We start from the raw sequence: 23129 nt of genomic DNA on the forward strand, positions 1-23129 counted from the left end.
AAATAAGTTAAAAAAAAAAAAAAGAAAAGAAAAGAAAGAAATTTTAAAAATTTCATTGGCCAGGCGCGGTGGCTCGTGCCTGTAATCCCAGCACTTTGGGAGGCCGAGGCTGATTGATCACCTGAGGTCAGGAGTTTGAGACCAGCCTGGCCAACATGGCAAAACCGCGTCTCTACTAAAAATACAAAAAAAATTAGCTGGGCATGGTGGCAGGCGCCTGTAATCCCAGCTACTTGGGACGCTGAGGCAGGAGAATCGCTTGAAACCAGGAGGTGGAGGTTGCAAGGAGCCGAGATCACACCATTGCACTACTCCAGCCTCAGCAACAAGAGCAAGATTACGTCTCAAAGAAGAAAAAAAAAAAGAAAGAAAAAGAAAAGAAATCACCTACAGGCAAAAGACCTTAAGTAATACTAGAGCTACCTCAACAGAAAAACTGCATTTCAAACCCACCCAATTACTTGGAAAAATAAAGGAAACAACAAAAATAGAGAAAGAGAGAGAGAAAAAAATCACCACAACTTAATGTGCAAATAACCAAGTATATAACCCCAAAATAACTAACTTATGAGGAATCAAAATAATAGAATATACATTAAAAAAATCAATTAATCTTGTTACTGAAATGAATCAGATGTTGGAACTAATACAAGTACTTTTAAATGACTTTTATAACTGTCCTCAAAGAAGTAATACAAAGCAAGTACTCAAAGTATGTAAAACTCAGGTAAGAAATATAAAATTTCAGAATAAATATAGAAACATATAAAAATAACCAAATGGAAATTCAAGAGCTAAAAAATACAGTTTTACTGGATAAACTTAACAGCTGGTTGAACATGGGGGAAATGAAGAGAAGAAAAGGTAAACTTGGAAAGAGATTTATACAAATTATTCTTGGCGAAGAATACTGGGGAGAAGGCAGATAATACCAAATGGCTCCCATTAAGTATAATTGGAATAATACAAATACATAAAGAGTGAATGGGAAAGAAAAAAATATTTGATCAATTAATAGCCAAGCTTTTTTTCAAATTCAATGGAAAAAAAAAAATTGCAAATACAAAATGCTAAACAAATACCATACAGAATAAGCACCAAGTGCATGCATGCATATATCACAGTTAAACTGTCAAAAGTTAAAGATAAAAATCACACTTTGAATACAGGAGGAAAAAAATATACAATTGCATGTGGAAATAATGGGCAATTAATGGCTGATTTCTCATCAGAAACTATTGAGGCCAGAAGACATTGAAAAAAAAAAATGTTTAAAGTGGTGGGTGAAAGACACCATCAATCCATAGTTCTATAATAATAATAATAATAATATTAAAACTCTTCAAGACTGAAAAAAATGAAGAAATCTTCATATGAAAGGAAACTCTTAGAAAATTTTTGTCAGCAGAATTGCACTTCAGGAAATAATAGCAAAAAAACCCATATCCTTAGAAATTGATGGATAATTCAAAAACTGGCAAATATTAGGGTATGTGCAAAATTATTTTCCTTTATCTGTCTTATTTTCTTCATAAGCATATAAATATTTTTAAAATTATAACATTTTCTTTTGGGTTTTCTTAAGTATATATATGCATACCTTATATGTATATTTTAATACAAAGGCAGGAAGCAAATAGCATACGGACCTATGTAGTTAGAGGATTTCTGTATTTTATTTGGTGGGGTAAATTGCTAACCATAAAATAACTGAAAAGTTAAATATGTTTATTATAGTATGTAAAGCAATGTAGAAAAATTATGCAAAGAAGCATAGCTCAAAATCCAACAGTGATATGCATTGGCTGTTTCCCCACCCAAATCTCATCTTGAATTGTAGCTTCCATAATCCTCACATCATGGGAGGGACCCGGTGGGAAGTAATTGAATCATGGGGGTGGGTTTTTCTATGCTGTTCTCATTGTAGTGACTAAGTCTTCTGAGATTTAATGGTTTTATAAAGAGCAGTTTCCCTGCACATTGTCTCCTTACTATTACCATGTAAGACATGCCTTTGTTCCTCCTTTGCCTTCTGCAATGATTATGAAGCTTCCCCAGCCATGTGAAACTGTGAGTTGATTAAACCTCTTTTTCTTTATAAATTACCCAGTCTCAGGTATGTCTTTATTAGCATTGTGAGAACAGACTAATACAAATGGAAAAAACAAAAAGGAAATCTGAAATTATCTAAATAATAAAAAGATAGAGGGAAAAATAACAGACAAGAAGAAAACAATAGCAACAAAATGAGAGGCCTAAATACAACTGAATCAATAGTTACATTAAATATTAAAAGACTAAACATTCTCATGAAAAGGCAGAGATTGTCAGAATAAAATTTTAAAATTATAAGCTGTATAAAATGCATTTTGAGTGTAAAGATACAGAGATATTTACAGCAAATATATTAAAAGTAATAGCATGCAAAAATAAGATTAAGAAGGCTGGAATGACCATATTAATAGCAGATAAAATAAATTTCACAATAAAATGTATTACCAGGTACAAGAAAGATACTTCATAATGATAAAAACAACAATTAATCAGACAGATAACAAACAGAAATGTGTATGTGACCCCATTAAAAAAAACATATAAAGCAAAAATTGCCTGAACCAAAATGAGAACTAGATAGTTTCCAAATGACTAAAAATTATAAGACCATTTTCTCATCAGTTTATAATACTAGTCAAAATATCAACAAACACATAATTCTGAATAGCACTATTGTTCATCTTGATTTAAATGCTCTGAACAACAGCAGAATACACATTCTTCTTATGTACACACAGTATGTTTACCTGGATAGAGTAATATCTGGGCCATAAAACAAGACTGAAAATACAAAGTTTGAAATCATATAGAGTATGTTCTCTAACCACAATGGAATTGTTTTAAAAATAACAAATAATAAAATGTAAATAAATACAAAAAATATAAATTAAGTAATATACTTGAGTAATCATTATTCTCAAGAAGAAATCATATGGGAAATTAGAAAATAGTTTAAACTGAATGATAACATATATAAAATTTTATGGGATGCTAATAAAACTGTGTTTTGAGGAAATTTTATGGTTCTAAACACATATGTTGAAAAGAAACAATATCTCAATCAGCAATCTAAGACTCCATTTAAAAAACTAGAAACAGTAAAGCAGATTAAATTCTAAGCAGACAGAAATAAACAACAAAGATAAGAGTAGAAATAAATGAAATAGAAAATTGAATAATTTAAAATTAACAAAACCAAAACTGATTATTTGAGAATATCAATAAATTAACTCTAATTAAAAGAATCACAAAAAAGAGAGAAAACAAAACTTACCAATATCTACAATAAGAGAGAAGACATTTTCACAAAACTCATGGATATTACAAGAATAATAAGAGAATATTATATGTAACTCTATCCCAATGACTGTAATGACCTAAATGAAATGGACTAATTACCAAAATAGACTCAAGAAGAAATAGAAAATTTGAACAGCCCTGTACCAATGAGCAAAATAAATTCATGATTAAGGACCTTCCCATACAGAGAATTTCAGGCTCACATGGCATCACACCCACCCGATGGTAAATTTTTATCAAATATGTATGGTAAATTCTATCAAATATATGAAAGTTATAACAGTCATCTTACGTAAACCCTTTCAAAAAACAGACAAGGAAGAACACTTCCAAGCTTTATGAAGACTGATTCCAAAACCAGACAAAGAAATCAAAGGAAATGAAAAATACAAACAATAATCCCCATGACTACATATGCTGAACTTTAAGAAAAATAACAAATCAAATTCAACAATATTTAAAAGTTTAATACATAATTATCCCTAGAATGCAAGGTTGGTTTAACATATAAAAAAATTAATACAGTCAGCCTTCCATATCCATGGACTCCATATCTGTGGATTCAACCAACTGGGATTGAAAATATTCAGAAAAAAATGAATGGTTGCATCTGTACTAGACATGTACAGTTGTTTTTCTCTTGTCATTATTCCCTAAGCAATATAGTATAACAACTATTTACATAGTATTTGCATCATATTAGATATTATAACTAATCTACAGATGATTTAAAGTATATGGGTGGATGTGTATAGGTTATATGCAAATATTACATCATTTATATAGAAGTCTTGAATGTTGTGAATTTTGTTATCTGTTGGGGGAGACCTGAAACCAGTCCCCCACAGATACTGAGATATGACTATATAATTCACTACATGTTCAAAACCATATCACTATTTTAATAGATACAGAAAAAGTATTTGATAAAATTCAAAATCTATTCATGATTCGAATAGCAAATGAAAACAAGAAGGTAACTTCCCCATTCTGATAAAAAAAAATCTATGATAAAGCTACAGATATCATTCTTAGCAGTAGAATGCTCAACACTTTCTATGTAAGATCCCAAACATGGTAAGGATGTCAGTTATCCCTACTTCTGTTCACCTTTGTCTTGGAGATCCTAGCCAGTGTAGTAAATCAACAAAGGGAAATAGAATACATACATACCAGAAAGAAAAAAATGACTATTGCTACATCCAGATGATATTACAATGTTTATAGAAAACCCTAAGAAAACTATAAAACACTATGCAAAATAATAAATGAACTTAGCAAGGTTGCAGGATATAAAATCAACATAGAAAACTCAAGTATGTTTCTCTCTATGTAGTAAGTTGCGATATTTTATTTTAAAGGAACAGAGAATAAATATTTCAGGTCTCTTGCAACTACTCAATTATGTCTTTGTAGTATGAAAGTTGAAATACACAGTGTAAAAGTAAATGAGCATGGTTGTGTTCCAATAAAACTTTATTTACAAAAACTGTCAGGCAGTGAGTGCACCATAGTTTGCAATCCCTGCTATCTATTAACAACAAAGCAGACAAACGTGAAATTTAAAAAGCAACATAAAAAATAACATACGCAGGAATAAATGTAATAAGATATGTGCAAGACCTGTGTATCAAAAATCTACAATCAGTCTCAGGATACTAAATTAATGTGCAGAAATCACAAGTATTCTTATAAACCAATAATAGACAAACAGAGAGCCAAATCATGAGTGAACTCCCATTCACAATTGCTACAAAGAGAATAAAATACCCAGGAATATCAACTTACAGGAGACATGAAGGACCTATTCAAAGAGAACTACAAACCACTGCTCAAAGAAATAAGAGAGGACACAAACAAATGGAAAAACATTCCATGCCCATGGATAGCAAAAATCAATATGGTGAAAATGGCCATACAGACTAAAGTAATTTATAGGTTTAATTTATTGAATTTATTTATTCAGTATAGGTTTATTCCCATCAATCCACCATGGACTTTCTTCACAGAATTAGAAAAAAATTACTTTAAATTTCATATGGAATCAAAAAAGAGCCCGTCTAGCCAAGACAATCCTAAAAGCAAAAAGAACAAAGCTGGAGGCATCATGCTATGTGACTTCAAACTATACTACAAGGCTACAGTAACCAAGACAGCATGCTACTGGTACCAAAACAGATATATAGACCAATGGAACAGAACAGAGACCTCAGAAATAACACCACACATCTACAACCATCCAATCTTTGACACACCTGACAAAAACAAGCCATGGGGAAAGGATTCCCTATTTAATAAATGTTGCTGGGAAAACTGGCTAGCCATATTCAGAAAACTGAAACTGGACCCTTTCCTTACACCTTATACAAAATTAACTCAAGATGGATTAAAGACTTAAACATAAGACCTAAAACCATAAAAACCCTGGAAGAAAACTTAGGCAATACCATTCAGAACATAGGCATAGGCAAAGACTTCATGACTAAAACACCAAAAGCAATTACAACAAAAGCCAAAATTGACAAATGGGATCCAATTAAACTAAAGAACTTCTGCACAGCAAAGGAAACTATCATCAGAGTTAACAGCCAAACTACAGAATGGGAGAAAATTTTTGCAATCTATCCATCTGACAAATGTCTAATATCCACAATCTACAAGGAACTTAAACAAATTTAGAAGAAAAAAAAAAACATTCAAAAGTGGCCAAAATATATGAACAGACACTTCTCAAAAGAAGACATTTATGCAGCCAACAAACACGATAAAAAGCTCATCATCACTGGTATTTAGAGAAATGCAAATCAAAATCACAATGAGATACCATCTCATGCCTGTTAGAATGACTATCATTAAAAAGTCAGATAACAACAGATGCTGGAGAGGATGTGGAGAAATAGGAATGCTTTTACACTGTTGGTGGGAGTGTAAATTAGTTCAACCATTGTGGAAGACAGCGTGGCGATTCCTCAAGGATCTAGAACCAGAAATACCATTTGACCCAGAAATCCCACTACTGGTATATACCCAAAGGGTTATAAATCATTCTGCTATAAAGACACATGCATACATATGTTTATTGCAGCCCTATTTACAATAGCAAAGACATGGAACCAATGCAAATGCCCATCAATGATAGACTGGATAAAGAAAATATGGCACATATACACCATGAAATACTGTGCAGCCATAAGAAAGAATGAGTTCATGTCTTTTGTAGGGACATGGATGAAGCTCAAAACCATCATCTTCAGCAAACTAACAAAGGAACAGAAAACTAAACACCACATGTTCTCACTCATGAGTGGGAGTTGAACAATGAGAACACATGGACACAGGGAGGGGAACATGACACACCTGGGCCTGTAGGGGAATGGGGGGCTAGGGGACGGAGAGCATTAGGACAAATACCTAATGCATGTGGGGCTTAAAACCTAGATGATGGGTTGATGGGTGCAGGAAACCACCATGGCACATGTATACCTAGGTAACAAGCCTGCACGTTTTGCACATGTATCCCAGAACTTAAAGTGTAAAAAAAAAAAAAAAAAAAGTGCAACAGAAAGAAAAAAAGAAACACAAATGAGCATATGAAAAGATTATCAGCATCACTGATCATCAGAGAAATATGAATCAGATTGATCATAAGAAAACATATTATTCATCCAACATAATGACTGATGTTTAAAGGAAAACATCTGCATGCATCTCAAACTATGATATGTGAACCTCTGTCATTCCAGAGGCTACCATGTTGCTCTGGGCATCTCTTGAACTTTGCCAGGTGATATTGTTTTGCTGTGTCCCCACCCAAATCTCATCTTGTAGTTCACATGATCCCCACGTGTGGGAGAAACCTAGTGGGAGGTAATTGAATAATGAGGGTGGTTACCCTCATGTTGTTCTCGTGATAGTGAGTTTTCAGGAGATCTGATGGTTTTAAAAGGGGTTTTTCCCTCTTTGCTTGCCACTTCCTTCTCCTACTGCCCTGTGAAGAAGGACATGTTTGCTTCCCTTTTCACCATAATTGTAAGTTTCCTGAGGTCATCCCAGCCATGCAGAACTGTGAGCCAATTAAATCTCTTTCCTTTATAAGTTACCCAGTCTCAAGCATTTCTTCATAGCAGCACAAGAATAGACTAATACACCAGGTAAATAGCCATAGTATCATCTTCAACAACAGTCTTTATGAAGTTTGTCCTGATGACCTTTCTAACTAGGCTCCCTGCTTCAAACTCATTCCTTTGCAGTATATTCTTAACAGAGCAGACAGAATGAGTGATCCTTTAAAAACACAGGCCTAGTCATATCACTCTTCTGCTTAAAACCTTCCCAGATGCTTTACCTTTCACTCTGAATAAAATCACAAATTCTCACAATAGTTTATTACACGATCAATGTCCTGTTCCTGCCTAAACACATTTAGCCTGCAATGCTCCTTACTCACTCCATTAGAGCCACATCTACCTATCTCTTTTCCTTAAACATGCCAAGCACATACTCCCTCAGGACCTTTGCACTTGCTGTTCCTCTGAAATGCTCTACTCAGATGGTTCCCTTATTTACTGCTTTCAAACTGCTTCTCACGTATCAACTGGAAAATGAGGGCTTCCCTGACCACCATATTTAAAATCACTCTTTTCCAAATGTACAAAGCTATTAAATAACAGAAAGATAATACTGACTAAATTTGTATTACAGAATTTGCCATTTGTTACTTATTCTTACTAACAAGCATCAAAAATTAAAATGAGAAAAATCGATACACTATAAGCATTGTGAAGTGCTTCTCATGCTTCTTAGAATCTTTATTTTGCCTGTCTGTGACAGATGCTTGCTTATCGCTTACCTGTACAGGATAAGGGGAAAATATAGTTCATTTAATATTGTGGATATACACTTCAGAAACTGACTTGTTTGCAATGAGAAATAGGTATTAAATGATGATAGCACATACAAACCTGACTAAATATTGAAAGATTTTCCTATAAGCTTTTATGTGTTTTTAAAATTTAAAATTTTAAAAAACAGACCAACAAATTAAGAACATATTTATACCTTACATTTAGTTTACCATATCTTTGAAGCAGGTGAATATTTAAAAATTTCTGCATCAAACACTTGCAACCTTACGTTACATGTGATAGCTATTTAGTATATAATTCATTTGTAGAAAATACTTTCTCTCAGTAATATCTTTATTCCACCAAGAAAATCACTTGAATTTATTTTAACTACATATGAGCTGCGATCCTTTAATTTTAAAATTCTGTATAATATTTTTTCATATGACACCATAGCAAAGATGTCTTTCTGAGGCTAAATATAGTAATTTCACCATAGCATGAAGTATTATGGCTCTATCTTTGTTATCCATCTACTTTTATATCTACCTACTTTCAGATAATTCATCTGCCTATCATCTGTCTATCTATCTAATCTATCTACATACCTAGCAATCTATCATCTATCTACAAATTCATTAATGTACACACTGTATACCTAATTTATTGAAATAACCTACATATTGTGTCTATTAAGACAAAAATTTTCATAAGAATTTCTCAACTCTTCATACTTAAAAAAAACTGATAATCTACCAATGTTAAAATTCAACAGAATTTAAAAACATTTTAAAATAAAGGGAAATAGGAAACCTGGCAAACTCTACAAAGACGAAAATTTAAAAACTACAGTAAACTAGGAGGCCAGAGACTTAGTTGCTCTACACAGTAACTATTTTTTTGTAATAATTGTAGTTTCACTATCAGTTGAAAAAGGATAAGTGATATTTCCCTCAACATGTCATGGATAAAATTCATGATCTGCCCTCAGCTTACACAATTAACTTTTTTATATTTGTACACTGGGAATGCAACACCAACTAATTTTCATCTATAGTTCTTTCTATTTTGACATTTTTTGACAGCATTCCCAATAACTGCCCACTAATTTAGAGTGTGTTTAAGTCAGCATCCACATAAAACTCTCTGATACTCAATCATTATTCTCTTCAGGGCCTATTAGCCTTACTCAAATTTGTCAAACACAGACTTCTAGACTAACAATATTTTCTTCCTTATTGCAAACTCTCTTTTTTTATTTTCCTTTTGGTTAGCATGACCACCTGGTGTCCTGGAGAATTTATATTGAATTTCTGTTTAATCCTCACCCTAACTAGATGAAGCAGCTGAGCAACAGGAAACCTCTGCTACCTCCCTTTAGGGGCGTGAATCAACTGCACTCCAGGCCATTCCTAGTTTAGGAAGAAAGACTCTAATCTGTGATTCAAATGTGGTCTGAGTTCACAGGGTCCAGCACTACTTCTTAGCTTCTGTGTTGGCCTGTACTAACATCTTTAAAATTAAGTAAGCACTGACATAGTTGCAACAAGTCAGGTTTTCTTAATCTGATGTTTTCTCACATCCGAAATAGTGAAGGCCTCTTCACTGGTACTCCATCCACATAAGGACATTTGAAGCATTCCACAAAGAATAGCTCAAATTGCATGCTATTAAGAGAGAACATCATGTATTTCAAATCACCTCTTAAGGCTTTACGATTTGCCACATAAGCAAAGTGTATGTTACTTCGAATTAACCACTCACCTTCATTGCACAAAATGTTGGAACTAGATTTCCTTTCTTTACTTTCTTCCCCAAATTATCACCTTTTCGTAGTTAAAAATGAATCTTTTATATTTCATGACTAGTGGAAAATAATGTAAAATGCTTCTTTTCTATTATCTTATTCTAGTTCTCTTATCATGATAGCACTGCTACCTTGCCTACAGTTTGAAGCCAAAAAACAGATTTCATGAGTTCTGGGATTAAAAAAGACGAGCAGCTCTTTACTTTATCATTGGCTAATCAGCATGTTTGGTAAGAAAGATGATTATTAGAAGGCTCCTCTGACTGTTTGTTCTGAGGTGGGAAAAGATCATAATGAGACAACTTAAAGCAATAAGTAATTACCCAAACATACAGCCTGTATTAGTACTTGTATTCATATAGTCCTAATTTTAAAAATTTCTTTAGAGTTTAATTAATCATAACAAAATAAGGGGATTTTATTTTGAGTTTTTTGAGAAACAGAGTAGATAGAGATCTTTATAAAATGAGGCTTTTACATTGACAGGTCAAAGGCCAGAAGGATTCAGTTTCATTTTTCAGTAGTCTTGGTCTACCTCAAAACTCTCATTTTCTTTTCTGGTGGAACAGAATGTCCCGTTTTGGCTGAGTCCCTGTCAGACTTCTTACATCTAACCAAAAAGCAAGTAGTTTCTGTCTTCTTTAGCAGAAGCAAAATCAGCTATGCTTTAGTCATATTCTACTTCCTCTTAGAGTTGGCATTAGGATGTGTGTATACAGATGGTTTGGGGCAGCCTAGGAAAGGGGTCAGTTTAGAAGATCAATGAATATGGTGGATTATAAGGTAGTGTATAGGAAATAACAATGATGTCTATTTACTCTGGAGTGACCATGAGTATGTGCTGTGAAGGTAGGAAAGGGACAGAACAAAATTAGCATTTATTTAAATAATATTTATTTATTGTTAGTTATTTCATAGAGCAATAATTCCAATTCTATGTAACTAGATAGCCAATGCTCTTACCAGTTGGGAAAGGAAATCAAATTATACAGACTTGAATTAGTGTTTAAAGTATAAGACAAAGAGGCCGGGCGCGGTGGCTCAAGCCTGTAATCCCGGCACTTTGGGAGGCCGAGACGGGCGGATCACGAGGTTAGGAGATCGAAACCATCCTGGCTAACACGGTGAAACCCCGTCTCTACTAAAAAATATGAAAACTAGCCGGGTGAGGTGGCGGGCACCTGTAGTCCCAGCTACTCGGGAGGCTGAGACAGGAGAATGGCGTGAACCCGGGGGGCGGAGCTTGCAGTGAGCCGAGATCGCGCCACTGCACTCCAGCCTGGGCGACAGAGCGAGACTCCGTCTCAAAAAAAAAAAAAAAAAAAAAAAAAAAAAAAAAAAAAAAATAAGACAAAGAAGAAAGAGAAAAGACAAAATGAATTTCTAGAATACAGAAAGGATCAACATATACATTTTAATACAATTAAAAATGATATGAAGAAACAGACATAAAATGACTTGTAGAGGCTATAGTCCCATACTAGCTAAGCAATTTCAAGCAAATGGTTGCCAACAACCATGGTATAAACTGGTCATGTTCAGGTATGTGAAGATAATAGTAGTCAGTTAAATGGCAGGCACCAGGCAGAGGCAGAGCATCCCGCAGAAAATGATAAAAATAGTGACAAATAGATAAGGTTTTCCCAACACGAAGGCTCTACTTTGGCTATATGCTTATTAGGAGCATATAAGGACAACATGGTATTTTTAAAGTACTGTTGCTGTCAAAGAGCTATCTGCATTTTCATGTTTATTGGAGCATTATTCACAATAGTCAAATATGGAATTAACCTGTTTCTATCAAAGGATGAATCGATAAAGAAAATGTGGTATATATACACAATGGAACACTATTTAGCCATACAAAAGGAAACCCTCTCATTTGTGACAACATGGATGAACCTGGAGGACATTATGTTAAGTGAAATAAGCCAGGCACAGAAGGAAAAATACCACATAATCTCACTTATATGTGGAATCGAAAAAAATGATCTCATAGAAATAGAGACTAGAATGGTTGTTGCCAGAGGCTAGGGTTGTTGGAGGAGGAGTTCGGAAGATATTGGCCAAAGGATTCAAAATTATAGTTATATTGATGGAATAATTTCAATAGATCTATTGTATAGCATGATGACTACAGTTAATGACAATATATTGTATTCTTGAAAAATGCTAAGAGAGTGAATGCTGTGTTCTCATCACAAAAATAATGATGTGAGATAACGCACTCAGTAATTAGCAATACTGAACCATTTCACAACATATACATACTTCAAAACATCCTGCTGTATATGGTTAATACATACAATATTGTGTCAATTGAAAAAAAATAAAATGGACCAAAGCTACAGAAAAATGTCAAAATACTTTGTTTTTACTTTCTACTCAGTACTCTCAGACAGTAGGCATTAATATTAAAACATTTCCTCCTACAGAGATGAAACACAAATTTGGTCCTGGAAGGTTACAAATTTGCTTTTGATTTAATGCAGAACAATGTAAAAGTCTCTAAGAAAGTTTGCCATCCTTAGGAGCCACAAGCCTGCCCCTTAATGCCTCAGGAGATTTGTACTTCTCATAAGTACCTGGTATTGTAGCTCCTCATAAATCCTCATCCCAAGGACAACATCTGTGACTCCACCCTCAACAGATTTCTAAAGACAGCTCAAAGGAATGTATTAACTCAATCTCTAACCTTGAGCAAACCAGCATATTCCTGCAGGAACAGTGTAGTTTGAAAATCTAGAAATATACTCTAGGCTTTTACTGAGTTATAATAGAAATAAGTCTAAAGATTCCCAGCTTGTTACAGTTAAATGTCCTGAAAATGTTTTCAGACTATTTTTAACATTTATCTGTGGCAAAGTGTTGCATAAACTAAGACTAATTTAGAGGTCTTTGGGATATGAATTTTTAAATAATTGCATGCAGAAAGGTATAAAACAGGAATGCTTCAAGGTGACTTTTTTTGCATGTCTCAAGACTGAGCCTTCACTGATGATAACAAATAGATAATTAGAATCCCCAGCCTCAGAGATGTGAGAAACGTGATCTTTTGGGAATGGCCATGAAACTCCTGGAAGGATTCACTGTGAGACCCTGCTCATATCATGGAACAACCTACACCAGTTAGAAAGGCTGAGAGGATAACAACAAGCTGATTTTAATAACTTTTGGTCAATGGCAGAAGAGTGGAAGCATATAGTCAACAATAAATCATAGTTTGCAATAAACAATTTAATCATTTTCAGGACTTCATAAATATTTAATATTTATCCTTTTGCACACATATTCTGGTGGCTTAACAAAAGATAACTAAGAGCTATAACCATACACAGACACCACTCTCAAATGAATCTAATACAAACAGCTGAAGAATCATCCTTCTCTCCATGTCTAATGAGAGCAAAAAACAACACATTCAAATCAATGTTCTATTATTATTATTAATGCACATAATTTCATTTTAAAACACAACTAAAAGAAAAATGTTTATACTGAGATTTGTATAGTACTGTAAAAACAGAAAATGATAGGGATTAAAGAAATAATTTTGAAACTAAGCATCCTTTATAAAATCAACATTCTAATATACAGCATTAGGCAGTATATTAGAGGGAACTAGGATCCTTAATCAGGTTTTCTCATGGCAGTGTTCAGCTGAAGTAATGTAGTCCTGTTATCTCCATTATCGAATGAGGAAATCAAAACAAAAAGTCTAGTCTGCCAAAGTATTTCTCACAAAAGGTTTATAAGTCATTCCTTCTCAATTTCATTTTTGTAACTTCAGCACATTACACATTTAAACAACCAGCTATCAAAGCAGGAAAAATTGCTACTCATCTAGCCAGGGTCAGGGTGCACTTGCTTTTCAGGCACATTATACTACTATTTTCTGCAATAAGTGAAAAAATGATCAACATGTTTTGCAAGAGAAACCTTAAACAAGGTACAAGAGAGCCATCCAGAAGACACAAAAGAACTTCTAACAAAAACCGTGCTGAAAAAAGTCCCAAAAGGAGCAGATAAATTCCACAGTTTGCAAATGTTGTTAAGGTTATTTTAACAGTGCTGTTTCCATTTCTGAAACAAGGTTCAGAAATGAAAAAAAAATCTATAAAGTTTTTGAAATGTTCTCATCATTTTCTTCTTCTTTAGCCATTATATTTTCAGTGGCTATGATGCTGAATTCCCAGGCTTCTAATATACCTCAAATGTATAAGCTGTTAGACAAGTAAATGAAAGTGTATTTATTATTTTTTAACTTATATATTCATCAGAGATGTATTATGCACTACTGATGACTGCTCTCCAGTGCCAACAGCACTTCTAAGAGGGACAAACATAACTTCTAGACACAGGCCCTTATGCTTTTTAATAAAACACTAATAATTTACAAAAAATAACATCTTATTTCTAAACAGTTTGTGAACTAAAGTGCAATAATTTGCCCTCATCATGGGAAATTTGTAAACGACTGGATTTTTTAACAGAGTAGTCTATAACATAATTTTAAAAATGTTATGCACGCTAAAAAAGTATGTTATAATATTAAAAACACAATAGATTTGCATGTGTTTTGCAAAATTGAATATTCCAGGAAACTGGTGGCTAAATTTTAAAAATTAACATAGTAACTGCCCAGAGCAAGGAGGACTATGATGATATTTATGATGATGATGATAATGATGATCATGATTTAACCCTGTAAAGCTTTTGGGTATACACAGTTTTCCAAATGATTTTCATGTATTTTGGTTATTTTCAAATAAAATGCCATGTGAATTCACAACCCAGTGATATACATATTTATAACTTTAAAAATTGTACTAAGAGCATGTTAAAAGCTTTAAATATCCAACCCATTGATTATATTTTCTATTTTAAATCTTCTAAATATTTAGTTTCTATCATATAATAACTGATAAACAATTTCAAAAATTAGATAAGAATTTTCGCCTTATCTGGCTGCCAATTCACCTCCTGAGAAATCTCAAATCTCTGCTTTATCCAAATTGTGCCATGAGGCATTGCTGCTGTAATAGTTCTGTCATAAGTTTATCCTCTAATTTATACTTTTTTCTGCTCTGATTCTCTTACTTTTAAACCTTTAATGTATTTCCATAGTAAACTTTCACTCTCCTGATGTTATTTCCTACAGGATATTTTGATGTTTTCCATAATCTTCCTAGGCCACACTAATTCTTTACTCCTCAATACTTTCATAACATTTTATTCATAGCATGTACACACTGAATATAGTTAGTTACGTACCATGCATCTTCCCTGCTAGATTGTGAGTTCACTGAATATAAGAAATGCATCTTGTTCACTTTTATATCCTCCAATACAACCATGCTTATCAAAACAAAAAACAAACAAACAAACAAAACAGGCCAGGCACTGTGGCTCACGCCTGTAATCCCAGCCTTTTGGGAGGCCAAGGTAGGTGGATCACCTGAGGTCAGCAGTTCGAGACCAGCCTGACCAACGTGGTGAAATCCCATCTTTACTAAAAATACAAAACTAGCTGGGTATGGTGACGGGTGCCTGTAATCCCAGCTATTCAGGAGTCTGAGGCAGGAGAATCACTTGAACCCAGGAAGGAGAGGTTGCAGTGAGACAAGATTATGCCATTGCACTCCGGCCTGGGTAAAAAGAGTGAAACTCCAACTCAAAAAAAACAAAAAACAAATATGAACACCCAGTAACAAAAATATCTAGGCATTTTAGTCTAGTGCATTTCGCACTAATTTTAAAGTGCAAGCCATAATACAATGAAACTTGCAAAGGCAATTAATTTATTCCCTAACTGCAAGCATTGAAATTTATAATATGTAAGTGTGAAAGCAGTGCCATATTGTAAAGCAGCATATACCTTTTCAAAAATAACACAATATTACCAGAACCCATGTACATAAAACCATAGGGCTTAACTTTGGGACCTGAATAAATGAAGACAAGTAACATTGTCATTGGAAAGCTCAAATTAGAAAAGATGTTAATACTGTACACATTGATTTATAAATCCAATGCATATCTAGTCGTAACTGTAGCGTGATATTTTTTAGTAGAGGTTGTCAAAATGACTCCAAAAATAATACAATAATTTATATTGAAAAGAAATATGTAAGATTCTGAACAAGAACAAGATAAAATTTGGCCAATTGCAACGTACAATAAATCTAAACCCATTAAAACATATGACAGTGGTGCAAAAAAGAACAAACAGAGCAGTTAGGCCAAATAAAAAAATCTGTAAAACATGGGAATTTGCATTAGGATAAAGATATCATTTCAAATCCATAAAAATGAAAACCTTTAAATAAGTAGGATTAAAATAATTGGCACTTATTAAAGTTAAAGAAAATTAGACCTCCATTCAAAACATAAAATTGATCAGAGAAGGAAGGGTTGAAGAGACAGATGTAAAACAAAACAATCTCTTAAGAAAAAATAGAATATTTTCAAAATCTTCAGATAGGGAAGCCCTTCTCTGTTGGACAGAACCAGAAAGCTATAAAAGGAATGGCTTGACATATATGTTAAAAACCTCTGAATCATGATAAACACCACAAAGTTTGAAAAAATAATTGGCATCATGTTCAGTGAAAACTACTGTAAAGTGTATGCTACAAAAAAGGATTAATATCCAAAAACATCCAAAATATATAGGAAAGTATACTAGGAAATACCTTTGCTCATTTTCTATTAGGTTTTAATATTTTGTTTTAATTGAATGATAATTCACTGAAGAAAACATACAAACAGCAAATGTATATGAAAGGATGCACAACTTCTTTTAACCAGTAATGAATAACTTTTATAAAATAACTTTTGCCACTAGACTGTCAAAAGTTTAAAAAATATATGCCATTCATTATAATGCAGGATTTGAGGAAATTGGACCCGCTTACACTTGGTTGATGGAGGGTTAAATTGGAAAAGCCTTCAGAATACAATTTCTAATATTTATTTAAAAGGTCATACCCCAAATTCAACTTACAAAAGTAAATATTAAAAAAAGACACATATACAACAAAAGACTCCTCATGGACACTCATTGCAGTCTTGATTCTAATAGTGAAAACTTAGAAACAATGAAAAGATCCCCAGATTTATTTTTATAAATGAGTCAGAGAATAGACTTTCTGTTCATAAAAAAAAAAAAACAAACAAACAAAAAAAAAACACGAAACAGAAAGTGTAAAGAAAACTGGCTAGATAAATACATGCCAAATATTTTACCTGCGAGCGGGATCAAATGGCAGGGAATGAAGGGAGTAAAAGAAGATTGCACATTGTATCTCTTATTTTGTTTCAGTCCTTTACAATTAGAATGCATTCAGGTAAATTTATATATTTAAAAAACAACCAAATAAAGAATGACTACTGCAAGTTTGCTTAATCTCACAACAAATAGTGGCATAAAGTTAATAGTATAAATAATTAATAATTTATCAATTCAGGTAACAAATATACACGGGCACAATCCTGTAGCAAACATTAGGGAAGACAGTAGTCATATACGGATGACACAAAGGCTTCTCCTCCACATCATCGAAGAACTATCGGAAACCCAGAAAAGTAACTGGTTGAGCAATAAGGTGACAATTACTGTGACACAGATCCACAGAATATCACCTTACTTTTGCTGAGAAGGACAGATAAGTCCTCAATGAGGGAAGGTGAGTAAAATCATACATTTTTTCAGTGTATGATAATACTCTGAACAGTCAAGTGGAATGAGGATAGCAAGAAATTTCATGTAATGGACAAAGTTACTCTTACTTGAGGTCATAGACTCTGCTGTGCCACTGTTTGGGGTTGAACTACTGCCTCCACCCCTGCCCCAAAAGCTGTGCAGCCTTACCTAAGCAACTGAACGTCTCTTAATCTCAATGCCTCAGCTATAAAATGTCAACAAGTAACCACACCCACTCCACTGGTTCATTGAGAAGACTGATGGAGATAATTCGTAAAAGCATAAGCATTTCATAAATATTTGCTATTCTTTTATTTGTTATCTTTAAAGAAGCCAGAGTGCACGATGTGTTCAGGAGATTGAGAAAAGGTTGATATAGATTGAATAGCAAAACTATGGAATATTTACAATACTACAGTGATATATGAATAATCCTTAACTCCAAGTAAGAGCAGAGAATTTGCCTAAATGAATCTAAATTTGTACTTATTTATTCTTACTATATTAGGAAAATTGTCTCAAGCAATAAAACAAATTACAAGTATATATTCAATGAGATTTGCATGTTTTTCTGGTGAATTTATATAAATGATCACGAAATTATTTACTTCAAACTTTTAAGGCTCCCAAAATTGCAATCGAAAGCATCCAAAACTGGAATTGAAAGCAATGTTCTGTCTTAGTGAAGAAGAAATCTAATTTTGAAAAGAAATTTATCCACTAAAATTAAATAAAATATTTCATCTAAAAATAACTTCTATCATTTAATGTAGATGAGTCAACAGATCCCTTCCTTTTAATTTCCATCTGGTCTCTGTCATTAGGCTATCACTACTTACTTGCTTTCTCACCATCATTTCAAACCCGTAACGATTTACATGAACAACTGCCTTGAAACTCCTCAGTCCTTCTATATTGTCTGGCTCTTTTATTACAATAAATACTATTACTTCTAAGACGCAGCTTAGTGCTCTGGTTAATGGTAGAGGCTCTGCAGACAGACCACCTGGATCCAGGCTGTGGCTCTGCCAATTATCAGCTGTGTGACCTCTCTGAGCTTCCATTTCCTCGCATTTAAAGTGGGAATACTTTGGGAGGCCGAGACGGGCGGATCACGAGGTCAGGAGATCGAGACCATCCTGGCTAAACCGGTGAAATCCCGTCTCTACTAAAAAATACAAAAAACTAGCTGGGCGAGGTGGCGGGCGCCTGTAGTCCCAGCTACTCCGGAGGCTGAGGCAGGAGAATGGCGTAAACCCGGGAGGCGGAGCTTGCAGTGAGCTGAGATCCAGCCACTGCACTCCAGCCTGGGCGACAAAGCAAGACTCCGTCTCAACAACAAAAAAAATAAAATAAAATAAAATGGGAATAATAATAACAATAACATCTACCTATATATCTTATAAAGTTGTGAAAATTAAATAAATTACTATATATAAAATAGAAAAGCATTTGGCTCCTTAAAAGTGCTTAATAATTATTAGCTAATGAAAACAGCTTTCTTTGAGTTCCTTACCCTTTCTTTGTGGTACTTAACACCTCACTCTATCTTTTTCTGCTTCTCTTTCAGTACATTATCACATTAAATACATTATCCTTCTGGCTTTCTGGACTCTCTAAACTTCTGTGCCAAAGTAATCTTTCTTTCATACATAAAACTTTCTACAAAGACTTCAGATTTTACTGCAGAGCAAAAGCTACATATTAAACATTATCTCCACATATGATTATCTCAGCAGGTCTTTATGTAGCTCTATTATTTCTAAATTTTTGCCCAATAAGATGGTGCTATGGCATGGAAAAGCCTTCATTTATCTTTACTAGAACTGAACCCTAGTTCTTATTACACAAATACATTCCATTGGTACAACTTCATTAGCAGTTTCCTTGCTGATAAATTGTCCTTGCCATTCAATTATTAGGCAAATGTGTGCCTGAAATTGTACATGCCTGGTCAGAATGAGGCACTGATACTGCATCACTCACCAAATAAGAAAAATATTAGCAATGTTTTTGGTTTCTTTAGTAGCAATAAGGAAGGCAAACGTCAGAGTATTTTTTTAAATAGAAAAGCACCTGAAATTTTTTCCTTACCCTCTATATACTTGTGTTCTCCCCTCTATATTCCTTGTTTTTACAAAAATCAATCTCTGTAATTTGATCCCAAACTTTGGCTTTGCTTCTATCAAAGTAATTATCAAGTCTTCTATGTGTAAGCTCATTATTTTGATGGATCAGGATCCTGCAGTGTGTAATATGCTTTTTAACATATGGAAGAGAATTGAATTTTGATTGAATACATAAACTGTAAAAGCAGTTTCAGGTCCCATGAAACAAAGCCTATTACTAAGATAAGTCATGTGTTAATATCAGCACAAGCATAACTAACCAGTTTCCCCTGATTATCTTAGAAGAAAATGTGGTAAATTATGATAACTAGGTAAGTAAGAAGAGTCACCCATGTCTTAATTGACAGCTTGTATAATTCTATTATTAAAATTAAAACTGTATTTGGATGTGAAACAGTATAAAATATTAAAGGAACTGAGTTTCTTTTACATTTTAGTCTCAAAATTGAGCAAATAGCTTCAGTTTATGAGCAACATTTCATTTAATGACTATTCAAAGGAATAACTAATTTTAATATTATAAACATAATTATGAAAACAACACAAATATTACTATAGTACAACTAAAGTCTTCTACAAGATTGATATATATTTTGTCAAGAACAGTCTTACTCAGTGGAATATTGATATCTGTTCTGCAGCATAAGCTTCTTAGAATGAATAACATTCAAAAAACATTTTTAAAAGATATACTAGTATATATCAGGGAAAAATTGCCAATACTTGAAGGTAATTTCTATCAAAACTTAAATATGGCCCAATGGTCATTTTATAGAGTTCATTAATGAAATCGGGAAGAGACTATTAATCTTCAGTGTTAAATTGAACTTGTGGAGAAATTCATCAAGCTTATCCTGACTTAGAAATACCCTATAGCTATTATTGATAGAAAGTTTGGGAGACTAATTAGAACTCATATCCAAAGTCAAAGAACATAAGATAGAAATAGATTTTTTTAAATGTCCTAAATAAAAGACATACAAATACTATGCAGTTTAATAGAGGAAGTCTTGCAGGTACGAGTTTTTATTGGGGAGATCCACAGGAAAACGTACCTGGCTAGGCTGAAGGCATCATCGATCAAGCCTGCTCGGTTACTCACAGAAAGAACCTAAGGCCAATTAGAAAAAATAATATGATAAATTAGGATTAAAATGGCAGATATTCACATATCAAAAAAGGTATTTGATAAGCAAATCTGGAGTGTACCTCATGATTCCGGATTAATTGATCAATTAATAATCTCCAGTTCCTTAGGTCATAGTTGACTCTAAAATAGCCAGTTTGATTGATGTTCCCCAGCAGCCAGCTTCCTTTGTCCAAATAGGTTATTCTGTGGTGCTCTGAAAACAGCATTTTTGGGATATATTTTAAATTTTAAGAGCTAAAATGAAGTGTTTTCTTAATGCCAGATATAACAATACCAATAATTAAGTGAATGTCATTTTAAATACCTAATTGAAGCCTACTCTTTAATTAATCTAATTCTAGATGCTAGAAACACCTTTAATGGGTTACTCACTATCATCTCAATTAATTGTTTTCTTATAATTAGCATTTTTGTTCTTGACAAAACTCCATTACATATACATAATTTTCTTTCTCAAAGTAAGTGTAACCTAGAAATCTACCACTGTATTCAGGCAACTTCTAATTAGATTGTATGGGGATATGAGACTAGAATGAAAGAAGAGGTTTTAGATGCATATTCTACTATTTTTATTCAGTAAGAAAATATTAAAACAATAGAGCTCATTTACTTGAAAGTCACTGGTGTTTGCCTTTTTTCGTGTGCTTTCTTGAGAGAACTAATAAATAACAGACTTTTAAACAACGTCAATAATGCTAATAAAACAACACTTGCTTGTTCAAGATTTTAATATTTCCACATAGAATTAGAAACAAAGATAATAAATTCTGCTTATTGGGATCACTTTGGAAAATGGCAACTTTATTATCCTCACCAACTAATTCATTAATAGAAGCCAGTAAAAAGTAAAAACTAGAAACAATATTATAACTTCTTACATATTTAACTCCTTCAAAAATGGTACAGAGAGGGACACAATTCACTGCACATATAGCCTTTGTTGACTCCACGGAAACACAGTTGACTATTCTAATAATTATGTTGTTGATTTTCAGGTCTCATGTTTCATAAAATTTATACAGTGAAGTTGACTTTAAATGTATACACATACACACAGACATACATAGTCTGACATCCAGGTGGAAAAAAATCAAAACCACATGTGTCTACTCTAATTTCTACAATGACTCAGAACTATAAAAGGCATCATAAAAACCATAAACCTCTGGTCTGAGTAGGGATACATCTCTAGTTCTTACTCCAATGTCAAAGTTTTTACACATTCAGACTTCAAAATAGAAAATAAATTTTCCCTCTCATGTCCTTGAAGGAATACATTTACAGAGTACTCGCTCTCAAGTAGAGACCACACAAGAAGAGTTTATACCACAAAACTTATTGGGTGGACATTAATGACCACTCATTTCTCAGGTTTGGAATGAAGTGAACTAATAAACCCAATGCATGTTATAGATGATCAATTTTTTAACATCTGCAGTAAAATAGAATGTACTTAAACCCCAAAGTATACTGAATATAAAAATTTAATGTTTATCATTTCCAGGATCACAACTTCCCACCACCTTTATAAATTGTGTCTATTAGAACAGATAAAGAATCAAGGCTCAGACAGGTTAATCGAATTATCCAAGAAAAGAAGTGTTTCATCTTATGTCTCCTGACTTCAGCGTCCAAATTTTTACTATGTTATATTCTATTGATACAAGATGGTATAACACTTTTACTGTAATATGATATACATTTTTCACAGTCTAATGTTGATTTGAAAGGCAGAAAATGGCACTGGAAAAAGAATCAGAGTACAATAGAAAAGCTAAATTCTTGTCTCAGCTTTCCTATACATAAGTGTTTTCCTATACGTATGCCATTGATTCTCTTTGGTCCTCAATTTCCTTACTTGTAACCTGAGGGACAAATAATGGCCCTTAAGTTTCCTTCCAAATCTATGATTCAATGGAAGAAGACATTTATGTATACTATTTTATATACTATACTTAATCCATGTAACTCAGAAAAATAAATCATCACATATCTTTTCTAAAATGCAAATAATTTCTCCAGTCTCCAAAACTATGATTGTATAGTTTTCAAAATTTAGCGTATTTATTCAAACAATTGCTACAAAAATTTAGTATTTCATATCTATTTTAAAGATATAAAATGACTACATAAATAAATA

At 33.2% G+C, this 23129-nt stretch overlaps 1 protein-coding gene across 1 annotated transcript in view; it reads right to left on the bottom strand.

Moving 5' to 3' along the window:
• The window catches only part of TRHDE (thyrotropin releasing hormone degrading enzyme), a 419741-nt gene that overhangs the window by 75280 nt on the left and 321332 nt on the right, over window positions 1-23129 (bottom strand). Inside the window, exons 12-13 of the mRNA XM_017870740.1 lie at window positions 21049-21182; window positions 20895-20950 (exon numbers count right to left, since the gene is read on the bottom strand). Coding sequence (XP_017726229.1) covers window positions 20895-20950; window positions 21049-21182 — 190 coding nt within the window. The remainder of the gene's footprint in view (window positions 1-20894; window positions 20951-21048; window positions 21183-23129) is intronic.

This window comes from Rhinopithecus bieti, unplaced genomic scaffold, assembly GCF_001698545.2.
Source record: "Rhinopithecus bieti isolate Rb0 unplaced genomic scaffold, ASM169854v2 scaffold_5324, whole genome shotgun sequence".
Classification (NCBI taxonomy): Eukaryota; Metazoa; Chordata; class Mammalia; order Primates; family Cercopithecidae; genus Rhinopithecus; species Rhinopithecus bieti.